We start from the raw sequence: 21492 nt of genomic DNA on the forward strand, positions 1-21492 counted from the left end.
CTGACCGGTGTGAGATGATATCTCATTGTAGTTTTGATTTGCATTTCTCTAATGATTAATGATGTTGAGCATTCTTTCATGTGTTTGTTGGCAGTCTGTATATCTTCTTTGGAGAAATGTCTATTTAGGTCTTCTGCCCATTTTTGGATTGGGTTGCTTGTTTTTTTGTTATTGAGCTGCATGAGCTGCTTATAAATTTTGGAGATGAATCATTTGTCAGTTGCTTCATTTGGAAATATTTTCTCCCATTCTGAGGGTTGTCTTTTCATCTTGTTTATGGTTTCCTTTGCTGTGCAAAAGTTTTGAAGTTTCATTAAGTCCCATTTGTTTCTGTTTTTATTTCCATTTCTCTAGGAGGTGGGTCAGAAAGGATCTTGCAGTGATTTATGTCATAGAGTGTTCTGCCTATGTTTTCCTCTAAGAGTTTGATAGTTTCTGGCCTTACATTTAGGTCTTTAATCCATTTTGAGCTTTTTTTTGTGTATGGTGTTAGAGAGTGATTTAACCTCATACTTTTACATGTACCTATCCAGTTTTCCCAGCACCACTTATTGAAGAGGCTGTCCTTTCTCCACTGTACATTCCTGCCCCCTTTATTAAAGATAAGGTGACCATATGTGTGTGGGTTTATCTCTGGGCTTTCTATCCTGTTCCATTGAGCTATCTTTCTGTTTTTGTGCCAGTACCATACTGTCTTGATTACTGTAGCTTTGTAGTATAGTCTGAAGTCAGGAAGCCTGATTCCTCCAGTTCCATTTTTCTTTCTCAAGATTGCTTTGGCTATTCGGGGTCTTTTATATTTCCATACAAATTGTGAGATTTTTTGTTCTAGTTCTGTGAAAAATGCCAGTGGTAGTTTGATAGGGATTGCATTGAATCTGTAGATTGCTTTGGGTAGTAGAGTCATTTTCACAATGTTGATTCTTCCAATCCAAGAACATGGTATATCTCTCCATCTCTTTGTATCATCTTTAATTTCTTTCATCAGTGTCTTATAATTTTCTGCATACAGGTCTTTTGTCTCCTTAGATAGGTTTATTCTTAGATATTTTATTATTTTTGTTACAATGGTAAATGGGAGTGTTTTCTTGATTTCACTTTCAGATTTTTCATCATTAGTGTATAGGAAGGCCAGAGATTTCTGTGCATTAATTTTGTATCCTGCTACTTTACCAAATTCATTGATTAGCTCTAGTAGTTTTCTGGTAGCATCTTTAGGATTCTCTATGTATAGTATCATGTCATCTGCAAACAGTGACAGCTTTACATCTGGTTTTCCGATTTGGATTCCTTTTATTTCCTTTTCTTCTCTGATTGCTGTGGCTAAAACTTCCAAAACTATGTTGAATGAGAGTGGTGAGAGTGGGCAACCTTTTCTTCTTCCTGATGTTAGTGGAAATGCTTTCAGTTTTTCACCATTGAGGATGATGTTGGCTGTGGGTTTGTCATATATAGCCTTATTATGTTGAGGAAAGTTCCCTCTATGCCTACTTTCTGCAGGGTTTTTATCATAAATGGGTGTTGAATTTTGTCGAAAGCTTTCTCTGTATCTATTGAGATGACCGTATGGTTTTTCTCCTTCAATTTGTTAATATGGTGTATCACGTTGATTGATTTGCGTGTGTTGAAGAATCCTTGCATTCCTGGAATAAACCCCACTTGATCATGGTGTATGATCCTCTTAATGTGCTGTTGGATTCTGATTGCTAGTATTTTGTTGAGGATTTTTGCATCTATGTTCATCAGTGATATTGGCCTGTAGTTTTCTTTCTTTGTAACATCCTTGTCTGGTTTGGTATCAGGGTGATGGTAGCCTCGTAGAATGAGTTGGGGAGTGTTCCTCCCTCTGCTATATTTTGGAAGAGTTTGAGAAGGATAGGTGTTAGCTCTTCTCTAAATGTTTTATAGAATTCGCCTGTGAAGCCATCTGGTCCTGGGCTTTTGTTTGTTGGAAGATTTTTAATCACAATTTCAATTTCAGTGCTTGTGATTGGTCTGTTCATATTTTCTATTTCTTCCTGATTCAGTCTTGGCTGGTTGTGCATTTCTAAGAATTTGTCCATTTTTTCCAGGTTGTCCATTTTATTGGCATAGAGTTGCTTGTAGTAATCTCTCATGATCTTTTGTATTTCTGCAGAGTCAGTTGTTACTTCTCCTTTTTCATTTCTAATTCTATTGATTTGAGTCTTCTCCCTTTTTTTCTTGATGAATCTGGCTAATGGTTTATCAATTTTGTTTATCTTCTCAAAGAACCAGCTTTTAGTTTTAGTGATCTTTGCTATCATTTCCTTCATTTTTTTTCATTTATTTCTGATCTGATTTTTATGATTTCTTTCCTTCTGCTAACTTTGAGGTATTTTTGTTCTTTCTCTAATTGCTTTCGGTGCAAGTTTAGGTTTTTTATTCGAGATGTTTCTTAAGATAGGATTGTATTGCTATAAACTTCCCTCTTAGAACTGCTTTTGCTGTATCACGTAGGTTTTGGGTTGTCGTGTCTCCATTGTCATTTGTTTCTAGGTATTTTTTGATTTTCTCTTTGATTTCTTCAGTGATCACTTTGTTATTAAGTAGTGTATTGTTTAGCCTCCATGTGTTTGTATTTTTTACAGATCTTTTCCTGTAATTGAAATCTAGTCTCATAGCATTGTGGTCAGAAAAGATACTTGATACAATTTCAATTTTCTTAAATTTACCAAGGCTTGATTTGTACCCAAGATATGATGTATCCTGGAGAATGTTCCATGAGCACTTGAGAAAAATGTGTATTCTGTTGTTTTTGGATGGAATGTCCTATAAATATCAATTAAGTCCATCTTGTTTAATGTATCATTTAAAGCTTGTGTTTCCTTATTTATTTTCATTTTGGATGATCTGTCCATGGGTGAAAGTGGGGTGTTTAAGTCCCCTACTATGAATGTGTTACTGTCGATTTCCCCTTTTATGGCTATTAGCATTTGCTTATGTGTTGAGGTGCTCTTATGTTGGGTGCATAAATATTTACAATTGTTCTATCTTCTTCTTGGATCGATCCCTTGATCATTATGTAGTGTCTTTCTGTGTCTCTTCTAATAGTCTTTATTTTAAAGTCTATTTCGTCTTATATGAGAATTGCTACTCCAGCTTTCTTTTGGTGTCCATTTGCATGGAATATCTTTTTCTGTCCCCTACTTTCAGGCTGTATGTGTCTCTAGGTCTGAAGTGGGTCTCTTGTAGACAGCATATATATGGGTCTTGTTTTTGTATCCATTCAGCCAATCTGTGTCTTTTGGTGGGAGCATTTAGTCCATTTACATTTAAGGTAATTATTGATATGTATGTTCCTATTCCCGTTTTCTTAATTGTTTTGGGTTCGTTATTGTAGGTCTTTTCCTTCTCTTGTGTTTCTTGCCTAGAGAAGTTCCTTTAGCGTTTGTTGTAAAGCTTGTTTGGTGGGGCTGAACTCTCTCAGCTTTTGCTTGTCTGTAAAGGTTTTAATTTCTCCATCAAATCTGAATGAGATCCTTGCTGGGTAATCTTGGTTATAGGTTTTTCTCCTTCATCACTTTAAATATATCCTGCCAGTCCCTTCTGGCTTGCAGAGTTTCTGCTGAAAGATCAGCTGTTAACCTGATGGGGATTCCTTTGTGTGTTATTTGTGTTTTTCCCTTGCTGCTTTTAACATGTTTTCTTTGTATTTTATTTTTGACAGTTTGATTAATATGTGTCTTGGAGTGTTTCTCCTTGGATTTATCCTGTATGGGACTCTCTGTGCTTCCTGGACTTGATTAACTATTTCCTCTCCCATATTAGGGAAGTTTTCAAGTATAATCTCTTCACATATTTTCTCAGTCCATTTCTTTTTCTCTTCTTTTTCTGGAACCCCTATAATTCGAATGTTGGTGCGTTTAATGTTGTCCCAGAGGTATCTGAGACTGTCCTCATTTCTTTTCATTCTTTTTTCTTTATTCTGCTCTGCAGTAGTTATTTCCACTATTTTATCTTCCAGGTCACTTATCCGTTCTTTTGCCTCAGTTATTCTGCTATTGATCCCTTCTAGAGTATTTTTAATGTCATTTATTGTGTTGTTCATCATTACTTGTTTCATCTTTAGTTCTTCTTAGGTCCTTGTTAAATGTTTCTTGCATTTTCTCTATTTCCAAGATTTTGGATCATCTTTACTATCCTTATTTTGAATTCTTTTTCAGGTAGTCTGCCTATTTCCTCTTCATTTGTTAGGTCTGGTGTGTTTTATCTTGCTCCTTCATATGCTGTGTGTTTTTCTGTCTTCTCATTTTGCTTATCTTACTGTGTTTGGGGTTTCCTTTTTGCAGGCTGCAGGTTCATAGTTCCCGTTGTTTTTGGTGTCTGTCCCCAGTGGCTAAAGTTGGTTCCGTGGCTTGTGTAGGCTTCCTGGTGGAGGGGACTATTGCCTGTGTTCTGGTGGATGAGGCTGGATCTTGTCTTTCTGGTGGGCAGGTCCACGTCTGGTGGTGTGTTTTGTGGTGTCTGTGGACTTCTTATGATTTTAGGCAGCCTCTCTGCTAATGGGTGGGGTTGTGTTCCTGTCTTGCTAGTTGTTTGGCATAGGGTGTCTAGCACTGTAGCTTGTTGGTCATTGAGTGAAGCTGGGTGTTGGTGTTGAGATGGAGATCTCTAGGAGATTTTTGCCGCTTGATATTACATGGAGCTGGGAGGTCTCTTGTGGACCAGTGTCCTGAAGTTGGCTCTCCCACCTCAGAGGCACAGCACTGACTCCTGGCTACAGCACCAAGAGCCTTTCATCCACACGGCTCAGAATAAAAGGAAGAAAAAGTAGAAAGAATGAGAGAAAGAGAAAGAAAGAGAGAAAGAAAGAAAGGAATAAAAGAAAGAAAGAAAAGGGAGGGAGGGAGGGAGGAGGGAAGGAAGGAAGGACGGAAGGAAGGAAAGAAATAAAGAAGATAAAATAAAATAAAGATAAAATAAAATAAAGTTATTAAAATAAAAAATAAGTATTAAGAAAAACAATTTTTTTAAAGAAAAAAGGAAAAAAGAATAACGGACAGATAGAACCTTAGGACAAATGGTGGAAGCAAAGCTATACAGACAAAATCTTACACAGAAGCATACACATACACACTCACAAAAAGAGGAAAAAAATAAATCTTGCTCTCAAAGTCCAGCTTCTCAATTTGGGATGATTCGTTGTCTATTCAGGTATTCCACCGATGCAGTGTACCTCAAGTTGATTGTGGAGCTTTAATCCGCTGCTTCTGAGGCTGCTGGGAGAGATTTCCCTTTCTCTTCTTTATTCTCACAGCTCCCTGGTCACAGCTTTGGATTTGGCCCCACCTCTGCGTGTAGGTTGCGGGAGGGCGTCTGTTCTTCGCTCAGACAGGACAGGGTTAAAGGAGCAGCTGATTTGGGGGCTCTGGCTCCCTCAGGCCGGGGGGAGGGAGGGGCACGGAGTGCTGGGCATGCTTGCTGCGGCAGAGGGCGGCAGGACGTTGCACCAGCCTGAGGTGCGCCGTGCGTTCTCCCGGGGAAGTTGTCCCTGGATCCTGGGACCCTGGCAGTGGCGGGCTGCACAGGCTCCCCGGAAGTGTGGTGTGGATAGTGACCTGTGCTCACACACAGGCTTCTTGGTGGTGGCAGCAGCAGCCTTAGCGTCTAATGCCCGTCTCTGTGGTCCGTGCTGTTAGCCCGGCTCGCGGCCATCTCTGGAGCTCCTTTAAGCAGCACTCTTAATCCCCTCTCCTCGCGCACCAGGAAACAAAGAGGGAAAAAAAAGTCTTTTGCCTCTTCTGCAGGTCCAGACTTTTTCCCGGGACTCCCTCCCGGCTAGCCGTGGTGTACTAACCCCCTGCAGGCTGTGTTCACACCGCCAACCCCAGTCCTCTCCCTGCACTCTGACTGAAGCCTGAGTCTCAGCTCCCAGCCCAGCCCGCCCTGGCTGGTGAGCAGACAAGCCTCTCAGGCTAGTGAGTGCTGGTCAGCACCAATCCTCTGTGTGGGAATCTCACCGCTTTGCCCTCCACACACCTGTTGCTGTGCTCTCCTCCATGGCACCGAAGTTTACCCCCTTCACCACCTGCAGTCTCCGCCCACAAAGGGGCTTCCTAGTGAGTGGAAACCTTTCCTTCTTCACAGCTCCCTCCCACTGGTGCAGGTCCCGTCCCTATTGTTTTGTCTCTTTTTATTCTTTTTTCTTTTGCCCTACCCAGGTACGTGGGGACTTTCTTACCTTTTGGGAGGTCTGAGGTCTTCTGCCAGCATTCAGTAGGTGTTCTGTAGGAGTTGTTCCACGTGTAGATGTATTTCTGGTGTATCTGTGGGGAGGAAGGTGATCTCCACATCTTACTCTTCCACCATCTTCCCCTCGTCCCATTTCATTCTTAAACATAGGTGCTAAAGATTTTGGTTTTTTTTTTTAAGATACCCTCTGTTATATTATGGAAGTCCCCTTCTGTTCCTAGTTTGCTAAGAGTTTTATTTTTGTAATTATGAATAGTTGTTGAATTTTATCATGCTTTTTTGCACCATTGAGACTGTCATTTTATTTTGCTTTGTAATCTTTTACTGTGACCCCTTTCAGTTGATTTTCTAGTGTTAAACCTACCTTGAATTCCTGAATTAAACCCAGCTTTTTCATGATTGTATATTAATAGATTTGGTTTGCTGTATTTTGTTTAAGATTGTGTAACCATGTTAGTAAGATTTTTTTCCTTCTCATAATGTTCTAGTCAGATTTTGGAATCAGGGGTAGTTTAGCCAATTAAAATGAGCTAGGGAATTTCCCCTTTTATTCTGTTCCCTGAAAGTACTTGTTTAAAATTGAAATTATTTCTTCCTAGAATATTTGGAGAATTTGTGAGTGAAGCCATCTATACCTGCAGTTTTCTTTTTTGAAAGTTTTCAAATTACCTGTATAATTTCTTTAATGATTGTAAGACTGTTCAAGTTTTCTATTTCTTTTTACACTGGTTTTTATAAATTTTATTCTAGCAGAAATTTATTCAAATTTCTTGGCATACAGAGTTGTTTCAAATATCTTCTATGATCTTTTTAATGTCTATAACATCTATAGTAGAAATAAACATTTTTATTTCTGAGACTGGCTTTTTATATCTTTTGTCTTAAATCAGTCTCAACAGAAATTTGTATATTTCTTTAGTTTGTGTAAAGAACCAATTTGGGGTCAATGTTGATCCTCACTTTTGAATGTTTATCTTTATTATTTACTGTCTTCTACTTTCTTTTGGTTTATATTGATGTTCTTTTTTCTGACTTCTTGAGATGGATGCTTAACTCACTACTTTTCATGCTTTCTCTCTGATATATATTTTAATCATAAACATTTTCTTTTAATTAATTATTGTTTTAGTTACATACCACAGTGTGTAGGTAACATTTTCATTAGTCATCAAAATATATCTTAAGTTCATTGTGATTTCTTTTTAGACTTTTGGGTTATTAAATTGTTTTTGTTTGAGAATTTCCAGTCATACGAAAATTTCTAGTAATCCTTTTGCTTCTGATTTTGGCCTAATTGAATGATCAGAGAACTTACTCTACATAATTAGTTATATTTGTGGGAGTTGGTTTTATGGTCTAGTACGTGGTCAGTTTTTGCAAATATCTCACATATTTGAAAAGAATGCATATTCTTCATTTGTTCTATATTTATCCATTATATGCATTACATCAAATTTGTTAATCCTGTTGTTTAAATCTGCTTTCTCTTTACTGAATTCTGTTCACTTTTTCTAATATCCCACTACAACTGTGGTGGTGTAATTTCTTCTTGTCATTCTGTCAGATTTTGTTTTATTTCCTTTGAGGCCTTATTATGAAATATCTAATTTAAAATTGTTATATTTTTGATGAATTGTACCTTTTGTCAACATGAACTGTAATGCTTATTTTTTATTTGCCTTAAAGTCAATTTTGTATAATACTGGTATAGCTATGCTAGGTTTCTTTTGCTTAGTGTGTATGTGTGTATATGTGTGTGTGTATGGCATGAGTTTTTCCATCCTTTTACTTTCATTGTTTTTTCTCATGTTTTAAATGTGTCTTTTATAAACAGCATATGGTTAGAGTTTGTCTTATATTTGTAAAATCTGGTCTATTCATCTTTGTCTTTCACTAGAGTTTTAAAACCCATTTACATTTAGTATAATTATAAATTATAAATTTATAAATTTAAATTAAATTTAAATTATAAATTTATAAATTTAAATTAAATTTATAATTTAATTTAAATTAAATTATAAATTTAAATTAAATTTAAATTATAAATTTAAATTAAAAATTTAGTATAAGTATAAATGCACTTAACATTTTAATTTTACTTCATGTTTTCCCACCCCTATTATGTGTTTCTTTTTGTCTCATTTATTATCTTCTTTTGGATCATTTTTTTCTCATTGTATTTTTTCCTCATTCCACTTTTTCCTCTCTACTAGGTTGGAAGTCATACATTCTGTTTCTCTTCTTTTTGTGATTGTATTACAAATAAGAATATGCTTTCTTAAATTTCAATCTAATATTAATCATTACCTTTACTTTCACATTGGTTAATAGAAGGATCTTAAAACAGGTTGACTTCATTTACCTTTCTTTCTACTTAAATGCTATCTTTAGTTTTATGTATCATTAAACCTCACATCATCATTATTATTCTTTTATGGCTATATAGAATCAATTATTTAGATTTGCCCATGTGTTCACCACTTTATTTGCTCTTGATTCTTTCTCAAATTTGTGACTTCTATGAGATGTTTTTCTACTCTGTGAAATATATCCTTTAGAATTTTCTATTCTGTGGTGATGAACTCTCTGTTTCTTTGAAAAATGTCTTTATTTGACCTTCATTAGGATTCCTTTTTTAAGAAGTAGCATCTGAGTTTCCTCTGTTTTATTTCAGCCTGCTGAGGACATTGTTCCCATTGTCTTCTCATTTCCATTGCTACTTTTGAGAAGCCAGCTGTGGCGAACTGTTACGTCTTTGAAAATAACTTGTCTTTTTTTCTGTCGTTTCTTTGATTGTCTCCTTAAAATTGGCTTTCTGTGGTTTCAATTGTTGAGACTAATTTTGAATTTCTTTATGTTTATTCTGCTTGGTAGCTTTTTTGGACTTCTTAAATTTATGATTCAGCATCTTTCTTCAGTTCTATGAAATTCTCAGCTGTTATGTGTCCAAATATGTCCTCTTCTCCATTCTGTCTCTCCTCTTTCATATTCCAATTAAATTTATGTTAGTCCTTTTTATTGTATCGTCTTTGTCTCTACTCTTCTGTGTATTCCATCTTTTTGTTAACCTGTGCTTCATGCTAGAACTTTTCTTTTGATCTATCTTTCAGTCTACTAATTCTCTCCTTAACTATACCTGATATTACATTACACCAACCTACTGAGTTCTTAATTTGGTTATTGGGTAAATTTTTTTCAGTTTTCTAAATTCTGTTGTTTCTGCTATTTCTTTTCAATAAAACATTTCTCTTTATATTTTCAAGTTTCCAGTCATGATTTTTAATCTTATTTTTTGGGCAAGGGTGCATAGAATGTGTGGTTATTTTATAGTCTCTGATAATTTCAATACCTTAAGTCTTAGTGTACCTTTTTCTGTTATCTGTTTTGTCAGTTCTCACTCATGATGTATTGCTTCTTTGTGTGCCTAGTTTGTGACTGTGTACTGGACTTTGTATTTGCAGTATTACTTGTATGTATAATAAGAGTCCTGGGGTTGTGGTTTCTTCCTTCACAGAAGATTCATTGATGGGTAATACCAAACCAGAATTATCTTTTTTTTTTTTTTAATGCTTTGAGAGAATGGAGAAGACAGCCCCCCAATTTTTTGTAGGGCTTAATTCTCTCATAGAAACTTGATTGAGAAAGACTGTTCTGGATACAAATCTCAGGTTGTTTTTTTGTTTGTTTTTTTTTTTACATTCTAACATAGTGATTTTTTTTTAAACATCTTTATTGGAGTATAATTGCTTTACAATGGTCTGTTAGCTTGTGCTTTATAACAAAGTGAATCAGCTATACATATATCCCCATATCTCCTCCCTCTTGTGTCTCCCTCCCACCCTCCCTATCCCACCCCTCTACGTGGTCACAAAGTGCTGAGCTGATCTCCCTGTGCTATGCAGTAGCTTCCCACTAGCTATCAGTTTTACATTTGGTAGTGTATATACGTTGGTTTTATATGCAACAAATTTCTACTAATTTATGATGTGCTTTTTCTATGTATCTGTTTATTAATTGAATGAACAAACACACATTCTCAATTTCAGTGTAAGCAAATATGATCATCTTTTTGTGGTTTATGGTTTACGCTTTTTATGTATTATTTAAGAAATTCTGTCCTACTCCCAAGATTATAAATATGTTCTTTTATATTTCCTTTTAACATTTAAGTTCTTTCTTTGTCTGGAATTTATTTTTTGTACAATAGTGCAAGGTAGGAGTCTACTTTTTTTTCCCCTAGGGAAGTCGTTTATCTCACACCATTTATTGAATAATTCATCCTTCCACCACTGATTCATAGTGCCAGCTCTGTTATATGTCACAATTTCATATATGCATAGGATTTTTTTGTGTGCTTCCTATTATTTCATTAGACTATTTGTCTATCCATATGCCAATATCAAGCTGTCTTAATTATTCTAACTATTTAGTAAATGTTGCTATGTGGTAGAGCAAATTTGTCCCCCATCCTGCCTGGTTCTTCCTCAAGAGTGCCTTGGCTATTTTTGGCCCTTTGCTTTTCCCCATTAAATTTAAAATTAGTTTGTCAACTTCCAGGAAAAACCTGGCTGGTATTTTGATTGGAATTGCATTGATCCTATAGAACAATTTGGGGGAAACCTGGTGTCTTTGCATTACTGAGTCTTTTTCATGTTTGTCCAACTTTCTTCAGACTGTGTTACTGTGTTATTGGCAGTTTATGTGGGGGTATAGGAAATGTTAGTGTGTACCTGTTTGTCGAATTCGGTATAATTTTTAAATTTTGTTTTAAAAAATCAGTCATTGAGAATTTGGTCAATATATTTTTGCATACCTGAAAGTTCTGCTGTAGAAAGTGCTTACTTTTAAAATAAAGAAGCATTTTCCTTATGAGAGAGACTGTGGATTTGGGGGTGGGAGTCAAAGCTATTTGTGTCCAGGTCAGGTGCAGTATAGCATAGTGGTTAAGTGAGTTTATGTACGTGAATTTATTTACATGTGCGTGCATCCATTAAAGGCAGTAAACATAGTGGATACGAGCTTGGTTTCTGGAGCCACACGTTCTGCATTTGAATCCCAGTTCCACCATTTATTGCAAAATACTTTCACAAAATATTGATACTTAACTACTTCTTGTCTCAGTTTTCTTGTCTGTAGAATGGAGTAAGTAATAATATTTATATCTTTAGATGGTTTCAAGGGAAACCATCGTGCATGATAGAGGGGAGATTAGAGTAGAAGTTGAGGTCATGGCTTTCCTTTGTAATTCCTCTCAACATCCTATCCACTGCTTTCTTATTAAAATTTAGTATATTTATTAACCAAATATTAGAATGTAGTATAATGGTGAAGAGTATAAGCTTAGGCGTCTGGTTAACCTGGACTACAATTGTGGCTTTACTTTTTCTTAGAATGTGGTTTAGGGCAAATTGCTTAATCTCTAGCCTTTAGTTTCCTTACCTGTAAACTAGAAAAAACAGTAGTTAATACCATCTCATAAAACTGTTGAGAGTTAAATAAGAAAAAGCAATTAGAACAGTGTCTAGCACATTTCAAATTTTGTTATGTTTTGCCATCATCATTGTTTGCCATCATCATTATTATTATTGTCATCCTGCATTCTTGTCTGTAAAATTGAGATGATACAACCTGCTTAGTAATGTTGTTGGAGGACTAAATGAAATAATATATGCAAAGAGCTCAGTATGATGACTGGAAGAGAGTAAATATTCAATAAATGGTACTGTAAACAAGTTCTTAGTTTTTGTTTGTATTTCACATACTGTATACTAATACAAATCTAAGTTTGGGAATATCATCTTAAATTTATATGCTCTAAGTAAAAATACTTTTTACTTATATGTGGTCTAAGACTTTTTCATTTTGTCAGTGGCCCTTGATAGGAAATAGTGATTCTCTAAACCTGATAAACATTTTGTTATCACATAATACTCTTAAAATAGTCTTATATAGAGTCATTTTTTTTCCTTTATTTGTATCGTGTCTGATAGTCTTTGGTAGATATCTTAGTTTTTAATAATAGGACCTTTTAGTTTTTCCCTTTATGTTTTCTGTTAACGTTTATAGTCTGCTGGAAGCCCTGTCATAGATTAAAGCAATCTTCTATTGCTAGGAAAGGTTCATTAAATGTCAGGACCTTAAGTTTAAGGTTCTATATGAGTTACACAAGTATTGTCTAAACCAAATGGTTCTTTTGAAATATTTGATTTTAAAGCAATTATTGTTGTATTGCTTTTAGAAGAAAACAACTGACAACTGAAAAAAAGAAATGGTCTTTGATCATTTTGTGTCTCATTCTACTGCTTTTTATTTTCAGAGTGGCAGACAACACACTACCTTTTCAGCAGAATCAAGTCGGAGTCTTTTGATCTGTCTGCTTTGGGTTCTCAAGAATGCAGATGAGACAGTTTTACAAAAGTGGTTTACAGATCTCTCAGTCCTGCAGCTAAACCGGCTATTAGATCTGCTTTATCTTTGTGTATCTTGCTTTGAGTACAAAGTAAGTGATCATTGTGCCATTGCAAAGATGAACAGGAGGGGAAACATAATGTGGAAAAGAAGAAGAAAATTTCTTCAATGTGTCTTCTTTTCTAATGTTTAAATTTTAGGGAAAGAAAGTGTTTGAAAGAATGAATAGTTTGACCTTTAAGAAATCAAAGGACATGAGAGCAAAGCTTGAGGAAGCTATTCTTGGAAGCATAGGTGCTAGGCAAGAAATGGTGCGCCGAAGCCGAGGACAGCTTGGTATGTACACAATATCTTCTCCTCTGGTGAGAATTTTTTTCAGTTTCCTTGAACACTATTACAGTGATCATTTTTGCAGGTCTTCAGTGACAATTCTACACTTTTAAGATAGTGTTTTAAATGTAACTGTGAATTAACTTGAATAGCCATTTCTTTGCACGTTAGAATTCCTATTTAAGTAGGGTGAGCATACTTACAGTTTGCTCTGGATAATCTCAGTTTGTTTCTCTTGCCCTTGTGTGATTATTAATAGCATCTCTTATTTTTAAAAATAGATTTTTTAAGAGCAGTTTTAGGTTCATAGCAAAATTGAGCTGAAGATACAGATATTTCCCATATATCCTCTGTCCCCACACACATGCATGGCCTCCCTCGTTATCAACCTCCCCTACCAGAGTGGTACACTTGTTACAACTGATGAACCTACACTGACGCTCATTATCATACAGAGTCTATAGTTTACATTATGGTTCTCTTGGTCATCTATTCTATGTAGCATCACTTTTTACTCTTAAAAGTTTCCTAGTTTTGCAATGATTTAATATACCCTGTATATAAGGCAAAGATATTGCCCATTAAACTCAAATATCAGCAAGAGAAGACAATTTAGTAGCATTTGAAACCTGTTTCTAATCCCTGGTCTGCTACCCAATAGCCGTATAACTTTGGCCAAGTCACTTAATCTCCCCACTTTCCCTTTCCTCATCCACTTGTGATTGTTTTGAGATTTTAAAAGGTAGTGTTGATCTTATCATCTTTGTAGTGACCATGTGTGTGTAAACATTTCGCAAATTCTAAAGTAATATTGTCGCTGAGAGCTCCTTAAGGTCAGGGACGTGGCTTAGTCATCTGTGTACATGACATTTGCTAACAGCTCGATATATATTTGTTGACTTAAAATGTGAATGTACATTTACATGAATATTTTTTAATTATTGTTTTTGATAGGCCATTTAACTTAATGATTGTTTTTTAAGTAAACTTAAATATCTTTTATATGCTATGTGTGTTTGGAATTTAATAATGAATAAGACAAAGTCTTTGCCTTTGGAATTAATAGAGCACTGTTTTTTCACTTCAGTTATATACAGTTTACAATGTACCTATTGATTTTCTTTTAACTCTTTTAGTATGTACAACAACCCTCTATAAAGTATGGAAATTAACTTTCTAGGTCATTTAATTATTACCAAAGCCTAATGAATAATTATCCTCATCTTTAAGATAAAATAAAGCTCACAGAGGTAAATAACTTGCCTAAGATTATAAACTGATAGAACCAAGATCTTTTGACTGCCAATTTAGCGTTCTTTATATTATACAGTAGCTCTTTCTGAGGCTTACTGTTGGAGAGTGGAGCTGTTACCGATATGTTTGTTACATTTTTAATCTTGTGGCCTTTGGACAGCTACCACTGTTTAAATGTAAGAAACGAAGTTCTGTATGTGGAATCTTAAAAAAAAAAAACCACCCCCACCCCCCAAACTCATAGATACGGAGAACAGATAGGTGTTTGCTAGAGGTGGTGGGTAGGGATGGACAAAATGGGTGTAGGGGATCAAAAGGTACAAACTCACCGTAATAAAATACGTAAGTACCAGGGATGTAACTTATAGCACCGTGACTCTAGTTAACAAATGTATACTTGAAAGTTGCAAAGTGAGTACATCTTAAAAGTTCTTTTTTTTTAAAAATATTTATTTATTTATCTTTGGCTGCATTGGGTCTTCGTTACTATGCGCGGGCTTTCTCCATTTGCAGCGAGCAGGGGCTACTCTTCGTTGCAGTGGCTTCTCTTGTTGCGGAGCATGGCCTCTAGGCGCACGGGCTTCAGTAGTTGTGGCATGTGGGCTCAGTAGCTGCGGCTCGTGGGTTCTAGAGCACAGGCTCAGTAGTTGTGGCGCACGGACTTAGTTGCTCCTCGGCATGTGGGATCTTCCCGGACCAGGGCTCGAACCCGTGTCCCCTGCATTGGTAGGCGGATTCTTAACCACTGTGCCACCAGTAAAGCCCCTCAATCCTTCTTAATTTATTTATTAAACAAAAAGTTATTGAGTTCTCAGGATGTGCCAGACACTTTGTCAGTACCTGACATAAAGGGGTGAACAAAATGGACATAATCTCTGTTCTTAAGTAGCTTATATTCTTGTGGTCATAAGTGCTATGGAGAGAAAGAAAGTAAATTAAGAGGAAAGGAAGTAGTAGAGAGTTGAGGAAGGCCTTTCTGCAGAGGTGATGAATAATTGGCCAGTGAAAATTTGTGGGAAAAACAATCAGGTAAAAGGAACAACCACCATTGCACACATCCTAAATCAGTAGCATATGTAGTGAAACTACACGCACACACACACACAATAATGGTAGTGTAAACAAGAGTGGGAGGAAATAAGATCATATCATGCATGGTCTTATAAACCATGGTTAGGATTTTGGGAGTCAGTATTAGAAAGTTTGCTTATTTAAAAGCGTGTTCAGTTTTTTAATATTACATTTAGCAAATATATTTCTTCTGCAACTGTTGTGAAAATTTTTAATAAAAATCATTGTCTGGTTTTTCCACTTGTACTGAGGATAAGGTGGCTGTGTATAAAATTAATAACATTATGTAGGATTTCTTATATGTTTGCAAATATACATGTATGTGATCTGACTGAAATAACATTAAAAAAAGGTTTTGAAATTTGTTTGGCAGAGAGAAGCCCATCTGGAAGTGCCTTTGGGAGTCAAGAAAATCTGAGGTGGAGGAAGGATATGACTCACTGGCGTCAAAACACTGAGAAGCTTGACAAGTAATATAACCTTCTGTTTTATCTTACTGATGGGTTTGTTGAGTTTCAAATACAGAGGAAAATGATTACTTTTAGTGTTATTTTTTGTATATTAGGCATTCAAATCTTAGAAGACAAAATAGTTATATTTTATTTTTAAATTTTAGATTAAAAATGATTTGAGGGAAGAAATTTTCATATGCTATAGTAAAACAAAAGGTTACATATTCACATGTTACTCTATTTTCCCCCAACAATCCCCTTTGGAAAATGCATTCGGCAACTATTTTTTAAATATATTTTGGGTGTCACACTGAACTAAATATTTCAAGGATTACAAAAAATTAGAAAACTAATCTTTGCCCTGTTAAAGCTTAAAATATAAAGAAAGACAAAACACTACAAGTCTTCTGTTTCTAGCATGGAGGCAAACTAGGTACAGTAACTGACCACTCTACCGCCAAAAACAATCCTAAAGGACTGCATCTTCAGCCTAAGGGGAACTGGAAGTAAACCTTTCTCACTGCCCAGGTAACCACAGGTAAAGTTGCTCAGCTTGACACTTGGCATTTCAGGTGTCATGCGGCTAATATTTTTTCCTGATAATTTGTAATTACAAGTTAGCCCTCAAGTAACTTGATTGGCCCCCACAGCTTTGAGCATATGGTGACCAACTCATTTGGGTTTGCCTAGTACTCCTCATTTTAGTAGTGAATGTCCCACGTCCCAGGGAACCTTCCAGTCCTGTCCTAAGGTGAACCTGGATGGTTGGCCACCCTATCTGAGAACCATCTTCAGCCCAAGCTTTAGAGGATTCTCACAGTTGAACTTCAAGAAATATTAGCTCTCAGACAGTAAAATCAGGAAGCAAGTCCCTGTGAGAGCCAGCAGAGAGAGAAGCAGCAGGGTCAGTACCATATAGATGAGTTTGGCATTGTCAGAAACTGCCTTAGTCTCTACAGGCTGCTATGACAAAATACCACATGCTGTGTCACTTTTAAACAACAGAAATTTATTCCTCACAGTTCTGGAGGCTGGGAAGTTCGAGATCATGGCGCCAGCAGATTTGGTGTCTGGTGAAGGCCCTCTTCTGGGTTACAGACTTCTTGTTGTGTCCCCTTATGGTTTAAGGGCAAGCAAACTCCCTGGGGCATCTTTTATAGAAGCACTAATCCCATTCTTGAGGGCTCTGCCCTGATTATCCAATCACCTTCCAAAAACTGCACCTCCTAACACCATTACGTTGGGCATTAGGTTTTCAATGTATGAATTTGGCAGGGAATGCAGATACTGAATATAACTGTGTTAAAAATTCTTAAAGTTTGAGTTTCTGCATTTCTGTCCTCTCTGTCCATGTTCGTTTCTTTTATTATTTTTCCACATGTTGTGTTTTTTAGAAATCAAAAATCACCAAGATACTATGCTATTAGTATGTTGCTTTATTTCTGCATTTGTATAATGTGTTCTCTTTGCTTATCTTACTATGTTTTAAGGGAGCCCTTTTTTTTTTTTGGTGTTTTCGTGATTCTTTTTGTTTAACCATCTTGTTTTGTCATGTTTCTTCACAAAATCTTGCTGGAATTTTAAGTTTGAACATTATATATTTTGTTGTCCAATTTAATTCTAACTGTGTTGTATTTTCTCCTTAAATTTAATTTGTAAATGTAAATTCATGGACTGTTCTCTTTAGTAACAGTAATAAAGATTCAGACTTTAACGTCTAAGAACTTGGAAAAGTTAGCATTTAATATATCCTTTTATTTTTGCTTTGATTTATGTGTTTTTTGTCTACTTGGATGTAATATATAGTTTCTGTATATGTATTGCAACTAAAACAAATGTCTTTGCTCATAAATCATATATAGTTATTAAGTTTTTTATTTTCATTAAATAATACTTTTGTAAATATTAGTATTCAAGTAAACCACTTCATTACATCAAGTTGTTTTATTTCTAATGAGTGCCATCCAGAGTCTCACTGAAGAGTTAAATCATTTTCTGTATTAAAATTTTTGTATCAAAAGTTTGGGGAAATTAGACAAAACTTTATTTTTAAAAAGATCTTTTATCTTAAATAAATATGTTGAAAATCCTTGAAATAGTAGTATGAATACTAAACATTTTGAATGTTGCTTTACATGAAAGCAGCTCTCAATACAAGCCCACATAGCACCACCTAGTGTCTACGTACCATTCAGAATAAAAGTTTTTTCCTGTGTTTGCTGCATCTCTGAAAACTAAATATTTATGCCTGTAGTGGCACTGTAGCACTGTAATGGGGTGAGAAAGTCTGTATTGGCATGGTTGAAAAAAATGTAGGTTAAAACAAAACATTTTAAAATATGCAAAATACTGTCTTTTTCCTTATTCTCTTGTAACTTTGCATTCAGGCAAATATTGAAAAATGGTTCCCCTGAAAAAGCAAAAGGTTCCAAGGTTTTTTATTTCTGTGCATCTTTAAGTCTTTTCTGAATTGCAGATCTATTGGCTTTTCTAAAAGATAAATATAATTTCTTATAATATTTTGTATTAGGTCAAGAGCAGAGATTGAACATGAAGCACTGATTGATGGAAATCTGGCTACTGAAGCAAATCTAATCATTTTGGATACATTAGAGATTGTTGTCCAGGTAAGGACACAAACTAGAGGAATTTAAAGTAGTATAGATTTGATAACTTAGGGTTGGGGGGAAAAAGTATTTATTGAACCATATAGTTACATTTAAATATCAGTAGATCCTAGAAGTTATGTCCTTGCTCCTCTTCTTTTCTCATTTAAAACCTATTCATTCTCCTCCACCTCTTTTTTTTTTTATCCAAATCCGTCTCAGCTTCTTTTCCTTGACATCTTCCTAGATCTTACATTATCTTTTTCCTATTAAAATTTTTATTTGTTACTTATACATATTCTATCTCTCTAACCAAATTGCAGTTAACATCTCTATTTTATTTATCTATTTTTAAATTGCAGACAGTTTCTGTAACAGAATCCAAAGAGAGCATCCTTGGTGGGGTGCTGAAAGTGCTACTACATAGCATGGCCTGTAATCAAAGTGCAGTTTATCTACAACACTGTTTTGCTACCCAGAGAGCCCTGGTTTCAAAGGTGGGTTATTTTTGTACCTGCTGTCCTGTCAGACTTTGCTTTCTTTATTAACATTGTCTAAGATCATTTGACACATACATTGATCATATTTTAAATATACTTATAGTTAAAATTTTAGTAATAACCTAAGACTCATGATGCTTCTTTGCCTTTTGTCTACTACTTACCTTTTGGAATTTCTAAGAGTAGTTCTGATGTGGAGAAGGGCCTGAAATTACTAGCTTATTTTATTTTATTTTAGTTATTTTTTAAAATAAATTTATTTATTTATTTTTGGCTGCATTGGGTCTTCGTTGTTGCATGCGGGCTTTCTCTAGTATGGCGAGGGGGGGCTACTCTTCATTGCGGTGCGTGGGCTTCTCATTGCAGTGGCTTCTTTTGTTGCGGAGCACAGGCTCTAGGCACGTGGGCTTCAGTAGTTGTGGCGCACAGCCTCAGTAGTTGTGGTGTGCGGACTCAGTAGTTGTGGCACATGGGCTTAGTTGCTCCACAGCATGTGGGATCTTCTTGGACCAGGGCTCAAACCCGTATCCCCTGCATTGGCAGGCGGATTCTCAACCACTGCACCACCAGAGAAGCCCAATAGCTTATTTTAAATATGGGGCTTTTTGTGTTTTCTCTTCATCTTATTTTGGCTGTCCCTTATTGACTTGATTTATCAAGAATTCAATGTATAAGTTGTTCAGTCTGTTGAAATTAGCTTATCCTATGGTAAATGGAAAGGAAGGTGCTTCTGCTATTTGCCCAACTACTTCAAATATTTATTTCCTATGTTTGTTTTCCTCTGGAAATGTGTATGTGTATGTGTATGCTTAATACTTAAGGTAGCTATTTCATCTTAGTCATCTTATAAGATGGAATGCAGAGCTGTTGATGAAACTTAGCCAGTGAAAATAACTTATATACTATTTTGTGATAATAAAAACATTTCACAGAATTATTATGTTAGTTACTATAGTAGTAAGTGTTTAATGCACATTATCAAATCTAAGGTAGTCATACAGTCCCACATAGATAACATCATTAGGCCCATTTTAAGGATGAGAAAATATGTCCAAGGCCATATTACTAGTGTAATCCATACTCGAACCCAGTCTATCTGGCTCTGTGGGCCATGTTATTAACCATTAGTAAGTATTGTCCCTTAACATTCTTTTTTTTTTTTGTGGTATGTGGGCCTCTCACTGTTGTGGCCTCTCCCGTTGCGGAGCACAGGCTCCAGACGCGCAGGCTCAGCGGCCATGGCTCACGGGCCCAGCCGCTCCGCGGCATGTGGGATCTTCGTGGACCGGGACACGAACCCGCGTCCCCTGCATCGGCAGGTGGACTCTCAACCACTGCGCCACCAGGGAAGCCCCCTTAACATTCTTTTAATTCCTGGGCTACACCAACAAATCTCCACGTCAGGCTATATTGACATATCTCTGGAACTTTTACTGCATAAATTCAGTGTTGGTGTTGTTTCTTTACAGTTCCCTGAACTCTTGTTTGAAGAGGAGACAGAGCAGTGTGCTGATTTATGCCTCCGGCTTCTCCGGCACTGTAGCAGTAGCATCGGTACAATACGGTCACATGCTAGTGCCTCCCTTTACCTACTTATGAGACAGAACTTTGAGATTGGGAATGTAAGTGTTTCATCTCAGGATTGTATCTTTGATTCATTAGGAAATATAACTTCTGTAGATAACTATTAAAAGGGTTCAGGGGGAGCATGGAATTTTTTTGGTATGTTTTGAGTCTAATATTTGTCTTTCTATTTCTCATTCTGTGGACATATTATAAAAGTCCAAATCTTCAGTTTTACTTCCTATACTAAAATTAATGTGTAGTAGTACAGATTTAGAATATAAATGTTGAGCTATTGTAAATTTTAATTATTATCATTAAGTGAAATGAAAGTCATAAGGAAAATTAAAAGTTAAATATCTTGGCTTGATATTTTATGATTATATGCCAGTCTTTGAAGAATTCCATGTTTTCATTTATGTTTTTTTATTTGATAATAGATTTCTGTTTTATTTTTCCTAACTTTATGAGTCAAATGTTTAGTTCATTTATTCTTACTCATGTAAGTATTTAAGGTCTAGAATATTCCATCGTGCACTGTTTTTGGTGTCTCATTGGTTCTGATATGTAGTATTCTCAGTATTCTTGGTTTGTAGATATTTGTAATTTCAGTTTATATTTTCTTTTTAACCCAAAGTTTTAAAGTTTTGATGATAATTTTTAGTTGTTTCTTTTTTTCTGGCCGTGCTGCAGCTTTCAGGATCTTAGTTCCCCAACGAGGGATTGAACCTGGGCCCTCAGCAGTGAAAGTGTGGAGTCCTAACCACTGGACCGCCAGAGAATTCCCAATAATTTTTAGTTTTATTGCAAAGTGGTCATACAATTAATACACTGTGTCTCCTTTTTGGTAGTATGGATGTGTTTGTTTGTGTGTCCAGTCATATAATGTTTTTATGAATGTTATGCAAGCATTTAAAAAGAAGGGGTACTCTTTATTTTCAGAATATTGAGTTAAACAGATATACCTTTTAATTACATTATTCTGTTTTTCTTTATTTTTGGTCCATTTGGTGGACTGAAGGAGATGATTTAAAGCCTATACACTGTCTCTTTCTCCTTTAGGTCTTTGTTGGTAAATTGATATTCATAACTATT

At 35.7% G+C, this 21492-nt stretch overlaps 1 protein-coding gene across 9 annotated transcripts in view; it reads left to right on the forward strand.

Annotated features, from left to right (window-relative positions):
- DOCK7 (dedicator of cytokinesis 7) overlaps positions 1-21492 on the forward strand; it is a 211794-nt gene that overhangs the window by 152768 nt on the left and 37534 nt on the right. For all 9 annotated transcript variants that reach the window (XM_060304849.1, XM_060304856.1, XM_060304861.1 and 6 more), the window contains 6 exons: positions 12530-12712; positions 12822-12957; positions 15650-15746; positions 18259-18355; positions 18697-18831; positions 20304-20456. In XM_060304849.1, the coding sequence (XP_060160832.1) occupies positions 12530-12712; positions 12822-12957; positions 15650-15746; positions 18259-18355; positions 18697-18831; positions 20304-20456 (801 nt within the window). The remainder of the gene's footprint in view (positions 1-12529; positions 12713-12821; positions 12958-15649; positions 15747-18258; positions 18356-18696; positions 18832-20303; positions 20457-21492) is intronic.

The sequence above is a fragment of the Globicephala melas genome, chromosome 1, assembly GCF_963455315.2.
Source record: "Globicephala melas chromosome 1, mGloMel1.2, whole genome shotgun sequence".
NCBI lineage: Eukaryota > Metazoa > Chordata > Mammalia > Artiodactyla > Delphinidae > Globicephala > Globicephala melas.